Source organism: Gavia stellata, chromosome 13 (assembly GCF_030936135.1).
Source record: "Gavia stellata isolate bGavSte3 chromosome 13, bGavSte3.hap2, whole genome shotgun sequence".
Classification (NCBI taxonomy): Eukaryota; Metazoa; Chordata; class Aves; order Gaviiformes; family Gaviidae; genus Gavia; species Gavia stellata.
Genome location: NC_082606.1, coordinates 14,841,403 through 14,854,036, shown reverse-complemented (window position 1 = coordinate 14,854,036; position 12,634 = coordinate 14,841,403). Strand labels below are relative to the sequence as shown.

Below are 12,634 nucleotides of genomic sequence, written 5' to 3'. Positions count from 1 at the left end.
CATAATCTGGCCTGTAATTTCTTACAGATCCCTAAAACAAAGGACTAATGCAAACAAACAGAAAAGGTAGCTCACATTTTTTTGATACTCAAAATCTGAAATTTTAAGATGTCAGAATTCTAATCTTTGTTTTGTTACCATGCCAAAGACTTCAAAACACTTCCATAAGATAAAAAAGAACATAATGTAGTCCTGATTTCAAGTATGTATTTCCCAAGCTATTTACCTTGGGTGAAAACTAAATATAGAAGGTCCAAAACTAATACTGGAGTTCAAACAAACTAGTTTAAAAAAGGATTCTGTCCATGCTTATACATTTACCTGTTTCTCACTAGAAGCACTCTCCATTAACAAAAGAGGCTTCGTAAAATTCAGACGCTCTTCATTAATGGCAGACAATCTGGAATGCAAGCAAAGCCACAGAGTTAACAAGTCAGTCAGTACAAGTATAGCCCTTATCCATTACCTACTGAATTCAGCCTGCAGTGAGCCTTGGGCTCAAAGTTAAATACTCCATTCATTCACAGCCTTGGATTTACTCTGGCAGGTTTCAGAATGGGAGCCAGGCTTCAGCAGTCAGCCTGGAAGATAATGACCTTTATTGACATTGCTGTAAATTTGAAGTTTGTGTTTGCTGTCAGTGAGGTATGATGTGATCCCTATTGATTTGTGGTGAAAGGGCATAATGATTCTAACCCTCAGGGCTGGATGAACTCTGCTTAGGGCAGAAATGAAGTCCTACTGATAGTGAAGAAAGTGGTTACACAGCTTTCCTTGTGCTGTCAGAGGACTACAGATTACTGGAAATAGTTCATGCCACTCTGACCAGGGGACCCCCGAGCAATACAGACAGTTGACCACTGCCATATTTTGTGGCCTGTCCTAACATATGAAATTTGCCTCCCCTTCAGAAATCTATACCTCAGTCACACAAATCTCTTGGGAACAAGCCTGGATCCAGGATACACTGAAAGCCCTCTTCACTTTGTGGAGTATGGAGAGGCTGGCGAGGGCAGAGGAGGTGGGTTCAGCTGGGAGAAGAACGAGTGAATATGTGAATTAGGAGATTTACTAAGCAAATGGAAAAGAAATTGTGTGCTAACTTTCCAGCTTTCCTTGTCTCTTTAGAATTTCTAAGTGTTCATGCATTTGTGCTGCAGGAGTATATTTCCTAGACAAATGCATCTTCATGTGCTTAGTCATTCCATTCTTTGCTTTACTGACTCATATGACTTAAGACACTATTTCTCTTTCTGTATGGCCATACGTTAATGATTCATAACTGGGTTAAAAATGTGCTTATAATTAGTCCTCCAGATGCAACACACAGACTACAGCAACCTCAACCAGTCTGGAATAGACACAGAACCTTCCACTGTTGCAGTCCTCTCTGCTCCCCTGCCTCCACTTAACAAGTCAGCAGCAGGGGTGGAGCTTCTAGTGTTTTGTATACACTTATTTTCCATTCAGACCTCTTCTGTTTTCCAGAGTATTTCCTTTTCTGGCATATGTTTATTTTCCTCCCTGTCTTTTCTTATAATAGTTAGCATAGGCAAAATTTATCCAGTTTCTATGAAAAGTCTATTATCTGTTCTCTTGCCCTCTATGGAAAGAGGGACTCTATTCTAATACTTCCCTTTTGTAGCCAGAAGCCACTGAAGTCCTAAGGAAGACAACTTCTTTTAAACACTGACTCTATAACACAATTATTCTTTCACAACTGCACAGTGTTAAAGGCCTGTTCTTGTTCTACTTGGAGGCAGTCTGGTTTTAAGAACATTTTCTGCATTTCTTAAAAAGGCTCAAGATAACTGTAAGTAACTTTTAACATCCTTGGTACATTTTCTTTCACACAACCTTTCATCTTCCGAACCAGGACAGCTGCATCTGCAGGCTGTGTACAACCACAGGGAACAGCAACTCAGGAATCAAGTTCTCTAGGAGTCCGAACTGTGCACTTCTCTGGAAAGGGTTCACAGGCAGCCACGTGCCTGCTGGAGGCACGGCACACAGGTACAGTACATGTGAAGTCAGCAAGCTTATTAGGAAGCCATTTGCATGGATTTTGCATGACCAGCTTTCTGTGACAAGCTATGCCTTGAAGCTCAGTTTCAGAGAAAGGCAGTCTGGGAATCATTTCTTACCATGCTTCCGTTTGGAGAGACAAGTCAAGATTCTAGAAAAATAAAACTGTGACCATTCAGGGATCTAATGCTTCTCAATTATACTAAGAAATAAAACCTGGAAGAATGAAAGATTGTACATAACATTAAGTTTTCAAACAGTGTTTTAAAGGACAATGTTGCATGTCACCAGCCCAGCAAGGCCACTGCAAAGCAATGTGAGCCAAAGTTCCTGAAAGGGAGTAAAGTGCATAGTCTCTGATCAACTTGCAAATGCAAGACGGTGAGAGAGGAGGAGTATTTTGCCTAGCTTGGGCTATTCTATGCTGTCACCTTAGCCTGGATGTAAGCTATATGTGGAAAGGCAGCCACTGATCACCAGGACTGAGCAGAAGAGAGCAGCAACAGGGAAAAATCCTAGCAGGGGATGGGGTGTACCACACATGAAGACATCTCATGGTAGCTCTGTTCAAGGCGAAGGGAGGATTGCAGCAGACTCCTCAGTTAGTGAGACACGTAGCACAATAGTGCCATACTGTTCTTTGTAAAACGATATGCAAGCATGTTCCTTTTTTTCTTTTTTTAAGGAATGGTTGTCCGAGCCGAAGGGATGAACTGTTAACACTAAACGGACAATCACTTAAAGATCTGTCCGGCAAGGAGGCTGAATCTCTCATTCACCCAACAACATGCCTGGTGAACATCATGATGGCTAGCAAAGTAAGTGTGGAAGTTGTGGTCCCCTCCCACAACTGTGGGGTGATTTGATATTTACTTGGGAGAGAAAGGGAATTTGTGCATCAGATATTTGAAGAACATGGTTTTGCTCTTCCTGACAAACTCCCAGACCTCTTGTGGTCAGACTCTGGTGACTTTCAGCATAGCTTTTTCCCAGATAAACAGAGGCTATGGGGAGGCCAAGGCCCTGGGAAATTCTAGCAAGGGCTGTACAACCCTCCTTTTAGAAATACATAGCTTGCCGATGTTAATTTTCCATTTGGAAGTTGAGCAAGGCAGAGGTGGATTTAGGGGAAGATCCATGAAGCCAGAGAGCAGGCCTTGTACTGAATTAGTTTTGTGGATCTAGGATCTATAACTAGAAAATTTCCATGGTGATTGTTACTGGAGTCTGCTGCAGAGAGAGGGGAACAGGAGGCAGCATTAACAGGTCAGCAACCCCGGCTTATCACCAAATCTTTCAGCTGAAAACCCTTTTGATCTTTCTTTCACAGAGTCCATTTCATTGGATTAGACACATTTCATTTCAGGCTTCTTGTCCTCTCATCCCCACCCCAAACTAGATGGCACCAAAGGCTTTTCACTTGCAAATTCTGGAGGAAACTCAGGGATGATGACTGGACAGAGTTAGTCCCCTACCACACATTTACCACTCTGAAGACAATAGAGTTCAGCCAGAGATTTGTTGCAGGCTTCAGATCTTGATATTCATTAAAAAAAGGCACTTTCTGCTTGTTATCTGCAAATGGGTCACACAGACAACTCGGATATAATCCTAGACTGAGAAAACACCCCTGGCTGGAGCTGCTGTCAAGGTCTGAGTGTGCCTCTTTCTAGGACAGCAGTGAATTGTCTCACCCAAACATCTTCTGGATTCTGCCAAGATTTTTGTTTATTTTCTCTCCTTTAAATGCCTAAGTGTCCAGAGATGAACTATATTAAACTTTTGTAGCATAGAACCACCCAAGAGGCAGCCAGGTGAACTGTGCATTTAAAGACAAGCCTGCACCAAATTAATTAAGGGTTAATAGCAAAGGCTTTTCAAGTTACCTAGCTTGGTAAGAGAAACACTGTAAAATAATTGTCAAAATGCCTTTTTAAGGATCTTGTCTGCATTTCTTATTCTGAAGAGATCCCTAGAGGAATGGGACTGGAAAGCCCTAGTAGGATTTTGCTACTTGGCAATGCCTCCACCTGCTGTCGAAGAGGAAAATGATCATTCATTAGTTCTTGAGGTATCTCCAAACAGCACAACACTAAAGTCACGCTTCTGAAAGAAAGCGTTTGTCTTGGTTGGCTCCAGACAGATTAGAACATACAGATCCTGCTGCTCTTGTGGTCTTCTTAGCCCCTGCAGAATATCGCTGAGCAAACCCCTTTTATATTTGGAGGTTTATATTTGGAGTTTCCATATGTTGTCTGTATTTAGCGATATTCTTCCTTTACGATTCCCTCAGGATCAATGGCATTCCCCATGTCACACAGAAGCAGGACTTTCAGGAATCATACACATCCAGAAATTATTCCTAACATCAACTGTTATTCCGATGTGATAATTTATTTATTTTCAAACTGTTCTAGAAACCTGAATGGTTTATCTACAAGTTTTTAAATGCTAGAATTAGTAACCCCATTTTCAAAAGTAACTAAGAGTTTCCAAGTAAAAGGGGCTGAATTTTTGGAAAACACTCAAGCCTAGTCCTCAAAGGTTTTTAAACACCCGGCTCGTATTTTGACTAAAAAATATCCCTCTGAAATCAGCAGAAGTTAGACACCCATTGCAAAGCTGGGCCTAAGAATTTTCCCTTTGAAAATAACACCCTTCTAAGGTGACGGAAACTGAGTACCCAAAAGCACCAGTTATCTCCAGAAATTAGACAAGCATGGCTACAGTTTACCCACACCTCAAAATATTAGTCTGTCTGAACCAACTGGGAGTGTCCATTTAATTTTCTGTCCATTTTGACTAAAGACCAGCATCTGTTTCTATCTCACTACTTGTTTTGAGCTGCATTCTCCTTTATCATCCTATTTATTTTAAACAATTAATTTTGCTCCATGTTTGTTGATTCAGGCAGAAATCTGTGCAAGCCAAATTAGGACAAATTTTATTTTTGAAGTTTAGATCACTTTTGAGAATTTCTTGCATAGCAACATAGCAATAGTCTTTTTTTTTTTTTTTTTTTAAGGAAACGCCAACCTGTAAGGAAAGGCCTTTGGAAATACAAAATGGTTTTCTGCACAGTAAACCTGCTTGTCAACGGACTCGCAGTAACTCAACCAGTAAGTTGCAAAGTAATAATCTTTTCTCTTGTAACATTCAGGGATTGCACAGCACAGCACTTCATTGTGTGATGGTACTGCAGTGTTGAAAGAAACTGCAGCTATTGTCCAAATTTATTCTGGGATCCTCAGCTAAGAATTGCTGATGCATAAAAGCATCAGCTTTTATAATCACAATATTGTACAGTCAGAGGTTTTGTGCATAAGTATTCCATTTTATGTTTTTAAGGTGTATTCTAAATAGGCTAATGCTCTTTTGGTAGGGAATGGCTACTTCTTACTATATTGAACATTAATGGCTATCCCCACAGTGAGGATTGGAAAGATCACTCCCTTCACGGAGAGATTTACAAGAGGAAAAACATTTCTAAGTAACATTTACCTGATAAAATTAGTGTGCAGAAATGTCCAACGCTTGAGAAATAACTCCGCCTCTCTCCCCACATCTGACAGGTGTAAACCCGTACTGGATAGGGGAGATGGGCTGCGCCGCGCCCCGGAAAGCCGTTCCCTTCAGAGAGCGGCAGCCCCACGCTCTCCACACCAGCTGCAAGTCTCTTTCCCAACAGCTGGACTGCTCCGGAGGGAGAACCCCAGTAAGTGCTACAGGAAACCACCTGAAAAACAGACAAAACTGTCTCCAGTAAGACTCTCTCAATGACCTTGGCAGTCACTTTCCCACCAAAACCCAACTCCCTCGCAGGCCCCGTCAGGGAAGATGGCGCACTCTGCTTCCTCCGCTTTTTAACCCCACCCCTCCCTCTGCGAGGAGTAGGAGGGCGGGAAAGGCTCTGTGCCAGCAAAACCCCATTTCTTCAGCAGCTTCTCCCTCCCGTTGCCCCAGCAGGTGCTACAGTGTGTGTAAATCCCCCTCTGTGGCTCACATCACCTTGGTAGCCACCCGGGGCTGCCTCAGAGCTCACCGCTGAAGACGCCCTTCCTGGGCGTCTCCCCGCCGCTGGCCCTGGAGGTGCTCTGTGCGCGGGGCTGATAAAACCCCGGCCTGAGCTCTGGGCCCCGCCGCTGCGAGCCTCCCGAGTCACCTCCGTTGGCCCAGCCACGGCCACAAGCAGGTACGGACTCACCTTGCAGCTGGTAGTCACCGCTCCCAGCTGTGCTGGCTGCGTGAGGCGTCCCTTTTTCTGCCCCACAGCGAATCAGACATACTTAAACAACCCCGTTAACGCAGGCCAGAGGCTGACAGTCTCTTGCTCTCCAGATGGATGCCATGCGATTCAGCGCAGGCTGGGAGAGCGGAGCCTGGGCAAGGTAGAAAGGGTGTGGGTATGGCTCAAGCCTGGAGCGGGGAGGTGGTGGTGAAGCTCCTCACACTCAGCTGCCACCTCCCGCCCTGCCTGAAGACTGGCTGGGGGACTTGCCACTGCTCCTCCACCTTTTCCTGGCCAGACCCTCACCCTGGGGGCACCACAGCCTGACCTAGGGCTTTAAGGGGGGTGAGGAGGTGGCAAACTGAAGCACAAACCCCAACCAGACAACACCTGTGCTGACAGACAGACCCTCAGGGATTTGCTGGGCTTCCTCCTGCTTGAAGGTCCTGTGTGGGCAGATGCTGCCCGTTGGCAGAGGCTCTTTGGCAGTGTCCTGGTTTCAGGTATCATTACCCACCACACACAAAAACACAAAATACACCCCCTCAACACAGAAGCAAAATAAATTTCAAAACTTCCAATTTCAGATTCAGAAGACCCACAATGGAATAAGCAATCACCCTGATCTGGCAGAGATATACTTTTTGGAGAGTATGTTTTTGGTATTGCACAGACATTTCCGTCTTAATCGTGTTCCCAATCCCATGTTGGATAAATAATCTTGTTTTCATGTCAAAATTGAGACTTATTTTCTCACATATGCAGAAGCTGAAATTTTGGCTGATGTTCCACACACTTCAACACCTGTTAGTTTCACTTTGCTGCATTAAAAAAAAGTGTTGAACTCTCTTGGACTTGTAATGAGTGCAATTAACTCTGGCCCCGCTGAACTTCATGCATAGTTAGCTTTAGGTAATGACTTTTGTCAGTGCTTAAATGAGTTTGTAAAACCCAATTCCATGTTCAAATAGGTTTTCATTAAATATTTCATTAAAGGTTTATTGAAATGGGTCAAAACTCAGGGGCTGGAGTTGACAAATCTGCTATCTGTGAAATGAAGGGAGGAACAGCACTGAGAAATTGCTTACCTCAGTTATCAAGCAAAAAGGATGTGCTTCACCTCTGTAGAAAGAAGCCTATGTGGTGGCTTAACAGACACAACATAGAGTCTGAAGAACTTTTGTGAGCATTAATTCATATTTTGGGGGAAATGGTGAAAACAGGTTCTATTTGTCTCAGGATAAAGTTATTTAATGGCAAGAGGAGGGAAGGAGTTAGAATTTCTTGTTTCTTAGTTCAGTTCTTAGAGGCAAATACGATAATACTTGTTTAGGACCCCTAATGGCCACAAATGGGATTTTGGCATGGAGAATCAACTGAGAGCACAAATGTATCTTTCTACACCATCGTACCACTTCAAGGGCCAACATTCTAGTTTCACTCTAGTTTAGTCACTGTGGGAAAATTTCAGTGAGCAACGATTGTCTGAGTAACAAGGGCTTCTGAAAATTAAAGATAATTGATTTTCTTTTTAAAAAAGTCTTTAGTACCATCAGCTATAAGGAGAAAAATTTGAAATAAACAAGTTGTCCTAATGTATGTCCAAGAATTTCTGGTTCTCCATTAAAATGATTTTTTTTTTTTTATGTTCACAGGCAATTTCGAGGCCATCTAGATCACTAAGTACAGCACAGCTTGTGCACACGTCTTGTGGCTCACAGGCTTCAGTAATCTCAAACATTGTATTGATGAAAGGACAAGGGAAGGTAAGATTGGCTCTGTTGATTTACCATAGAGTTTTAGTTCATTTCACAAATGTAAGCTGCAAAGTGCAGGGAAGTTACTCCAGGTATTAAGGTTGCTACTTCTGTGTTACCAATTCATATCCAGACTTTGTTAGGAGTGATTAGTTATCATTCACTTCTTAACCTTCTAAAGTATCTCTGCTGAAACACAGTCTTCAGGTTCTAATAACGCATCCAACACCAACACTGACATTCACTACTACCTTTGTTGGCAGCTAGAGGTAGGCTTGAAATCATAGACACTGTGTCATATGTAGGTTGCACTATCACAGCAACCTTAAAGCTTCCTTCAAATCAGAGTTGAGCCATAAAGACAGTTCTGTTAAGGAAAACAAGAGCTACCAGGAGCACACAGAACCTCAATAAAAATAAACATTTGCAAAAAACCACAGGAAAGTCTGGAGAAAGATGGAAGATAGTTGTGCCTACAAAAGTAATGTCACTGAAGATGTTTTAAAAGAGAATACAGAAGCTATGAATTTAAACACGTAGCTTTTGAACTCATTGAATAACATTCTGAATTTGTTCATTAATAACCTTTTCAGTTAAAATATTTAATATTTTATTTATAACTACTTAAGCTGTGAGATGACTGTCAGAAATCATTCTATGAAGTATGGTCATCATCATAATTTACAAAATAATAATTTGCTGTCTGTATTTTGGGAGCCTGTGAGGATGTCATCAGTGTAGTACTTTTACTTTTCATTTGAGCGACATTAAATGACTTCAGAAGTGTGAATTAGTCTTGCAACATCCTTCTAAGGGTAGCAGGTATTGTTTGACTTTTTATAAAAGGGGAGGAAGGACAAAGAATAAGTCGATGAGCAGTATCTATCTACGAAGGTCTACTGGTGTTGCTTAAACTTACAACACACATTAACTCTGTTTGGTAGAGGGTAAGAGAGAGATATCTCCACAAGATCTCCATCTGTGTGTCTGAAATTAGTAGTAGTATCAAGATCTTATATGGTGTTTTTATCAATCTCATTTATGGGAGAGGAAGTTAAGGAGAAGAACAGATAAATTAGTCTCTCAAGGGATTCAAGGGAAAAAAGAAGGATTTAGATACCTTCCTGTGTGTTTAGAACAGTGAATTAATAGATTGCAACGAACAAAAAGAAAATCATGATGGTGTTCCACTGAAATTTTCCTTTGTTTTTACTACTGGCATGTGATTGACTATTTTGTCATGGATTATACTACTCCATTGACTAGTACTGCCCATGTAGGTAATGCAGAAAAAACTGAGTATGAGAACTGAACATGGGCACTCACACACTGTTTTTCTTCCATAAATTAGGGTTTGGGCTTCAGTATTGTTGGAGGGAAAGACAGCATTTATGGACCAATAGGCATCTATGTCAAAACCATCTTTCCTGGTGGAGCTGCTGCTGCTGATGGAAGGCTACAAGAAGGTGGGAAATCCCTCTTCTCTCCCTTTTCCCACTCCAGATTCCCAAAGAATGATACCTAAAGGCAGATTAAAGTGAAGCTGAAATAAGCCATAAGTGACTTTTACACCTGCATCCATTATTGCATTTGCAAGACTCCTTTCATGTACATATATGTATCATGTAACTTACTGTACAATACAGTAATAGTAACATAGTACATTTTTTCTCCTTAAAAACAGGTGATGAAATTCTGGAACTGAACGGAGAATCCATGCATGGATTAACACATTATGATGCTTTGCAAAAATTCAAGGTTACGTACTCTCCTTCCAGAACAATTTCTGTCTTTACACAATGTGCATATGAACTCAACCCATTCATTCATTACCTTTTCTTTCTAGCAGGCCAAAAAGGGTCTTCTGACACTTACAGTCAGGACAAGTTTCAGTACGCCTCATTCTGCTTCCAGCTGTCTGTCACCCCACTTGTGTCAGTCACTGAGCTCTAGCACATGCATAACCAAAGAAAACAGCTCTTTCAGTTCAGAAAGTGCAGCATTCTCATTAAATGCTACAAAGCCCAATGACAGGGTCATAATGGAAGTTACCCTAAACAAAGGTAAGTGATAAAATTAACAGAGCACTGACAAACAGGGCACTGATTGACAAAACACTGTTTGTTTGCTCTCTGAATGTCTTTCCTCACTAACCTGATTCTTTTCCTGAACTAAGTCTTGGTGCCTGTCAGTGCTAACAACTTCCTATCAACAGCAGGATTTTGAACAGCATCTGTCCTCAAGAGCCAATCATTCATCCTTTTTTTTTTCACTCCAGCATTAGAGTCACATTCATATCCTTCATGGGAAAAAGTAAACCTCTGGGCAACAACTACCAATTATTAAGCAGATTATGCAAAGCACCCATAATTATGCAAGCAGTTAATTTAATTCTTGAAAAGGCTTAAAAACAAATAAAATACATATCTATATCTTCTTGTAGTTCTTTAACCTCCTCTCCAACTGTCATAATCTTCTATTTATAAACAACCACTGGCAGAATGAAATTAACATTTAGATATGGGAACATCAAAGCAACAAACAAAGCAAAGTCTTTATGAGGTAACAGTATGACTTACCGAACACACAGTATGGGATCTGACGTCAGAGTGATTGTCCAGAGCAAAGACAGTAAATTCACAAAAATCTTAAGCTGTATTATATAAAACAGAAACGGGATTGAGGCAATATAGCAAACAATAACCATACATCCTTAATTTTTGTTCGTGTTTTTTTTCTTCCTTAATTTTTGGGTTTTTTTTTTTCTATTCTGTTTCCTTGTAAAGTCATTTGAATTCTTCTGTAATGACAGATATCTTGCAAAATAAACCTGCATTGCATTGTGTCTGTGACACACCAGTAATGAATTGCAAAACAAAATCTTGGAACCCCACAAGCAATATTGGTGTGCACTAACTTTAATCATGAGGGGGGAAAAAAACCCAGAAAACAACAACAAAAAAAAGCAGTAGGAGCAGCAGCTAATATCAAACACAAGGCTTAGGTTCTGCTGGTTTGTATAGAAAAAAAAATGTTAAATTGAAGACAGTTTTAAAAAAGGTCTCTCCAATGGCTTGTTTTGACTGCTTCTTATGTCTTCTTTTATTATTATTAATTCTTTCAGAGCCAGGTGTTGGCCTTGGAATCGGATTATGTAGCATTCCCTATTTCCAGTGTATTTCAGGGATTTTTATTCACACCCTCTCACCAGGCTCAGTGGCACATATGGATGGGAGACTCAGGTAGGATGAGAAAGAGTGTCTGTCTTATGCCACAAGTTTTTCATTGCTCTGTTTTAGGGTTTATTTTTGACCTGTTTGGGCAGGAATTCTAGTGCTTTCTGGGAGTTTTGGGTGTAAAGCACATGTGCTATTCTGAGGGTTTGAGCATGCGTATTTAGGATATGGGGGATTTCCAGATATATAGCAACCCAGTGAAATTATTGTCTCTTGTCCAGTCTGGGCTAGCTTTGGGGGTCTTAGACAAGCATATAGTGTGCTTCCTGGAGGAGATTTCCAAAAGAGAAAGTATCTGGAAAAACCCAAACATACAGCATATTGTGGCTTGTTTGAGCACCAGTTTTTCCTGACACAAGCTCCTCAAATTCTACCCCTTCTTGCCCCACAGACATACAGATTTGCTGAAATGAGCTTTAGTGGGAGTGTAGAAATTCACTTTGTAAGATTTATGACCAATTAGTGGTGTTGAACATACTTAGAATTGAACAGAACACAGCATTTTCAGTGAAGGCTTTTTGATTTAACTTTAGGGGCTCTGTATCCCTCCTCTCTACATGCCTAAGGCTTTAGCTGAAAGAACTGTGTTCTTACACTTTTTGAAAGTTTGTATTATATGAATCAGTGCCTTCAGTCAGCCTCTTAATGTATGTGGGTATTTGCAGTACAGCAGAGAAGGGCAGTCTCAGTTTCCACGTGGGACAAATTTGGACTTCATCTAGAAATATTCAGTCCAGCAGTCAGCAGGATTACAATAGTTCGTCACTAGAATTTTTCTATTAACAAGTTATTCATATGTAGCAGAAACACAACATCCTTTCTGACCTTAAATAATACTAGCAGACCATAAAGACGTGAAAAGTGAAGTGTTAACTTGAAAGGAAGGAAGGAAGATGTAGGTGAAAGCAGCAGCTGAGCTGCATACAGCAGAAAGATCACAGACACAAAGTGTGCATAGCTGAACATGAAGAAAGCTCAAAGGTTGCATGCAACAAGGCAGTTAGATCAAAAAATCTTAGACGTCCAACTCATTCCCATTCCATTTTCTTTAACAGAAACAGACAGACATAATGACTTAATCTGTAATCAAATTAGAGGTCAACCACATGAATTTGCTTTTTGTGTATTTTCACATAGGTGAGACAAGGTTGGGAGAAAAAGACGACCTGTTTTGTTTACATCTTCTCTCTTTTTTTAATATCTCTGTAGGTGCGGAGATGAAATTATTGAAATTAACGAAGCTTCAGTACAAAATACAACTCTTAATGAAGTTTATGCTGTGCTGAGCCATTGTGATCCTGGTGCAGTTCAGATTATTATTAGCAGACACCCTGAACCACAGGTAGCACACTCTGTATTCTTTCTGACTTTCAATAAAGCACATATTG

The 12,634-nt window shown here is 41.0% G+C and overlaps 1 protein-coding gene across 3 annotated transcripts in view; it reads left to right on the top strand.

Moving 5' to 3' along the window:
• Positions 1-12,634, top strand: part of IL16 (interleukin 16) — a 32,626-nt gene that overhangs the window by 8,092 nt on the left and 11,900 nt on the right. Inside the window, exons 2-11 of one of the 3 annotated variants that reach the window (XM_059824025.1) lie at positions 1,877-2,013; positions 2,711-2,819; positions 5,051-5,144; positions 5,598-5,740; positions 7,909-8,019; positions 9,362-9,476; positions 9,695-9,768; positions 9,860-10,073; positions 11,135-11,252; positions 12,456-12,588. In XM_059824025.1, the coding sequence (XP_059680008.1) occupies positions 1,877-2,013; positions 2,711-2,819; positions 5,051-5,144; positions 5,598-5,740; positions 7,909-8,019; positions 9,362-9,476; positions 9,695-9,768; positions 9,860-10,073; positions 11,135-11,252; positions 12,456-12,588 (1,248 nt within the window). Of the gene's footprint in view, positions 1-1,876; positions 2,014-2,710; positions 2,844-5,050; positions 5,145-5,597; positions 5,741-7,908; positions 8,020-9,361; positions 9,477-9,694; positions 9,769-9,856; positions 10,074-11,134; positions 11,253-12,455; positions 12,589-12,634 lie in introns of all 3 variants that reach the window. The other 2 variants (XM_059824026.1, XM_059824024.1) reach the window with 2 other exon arrangements.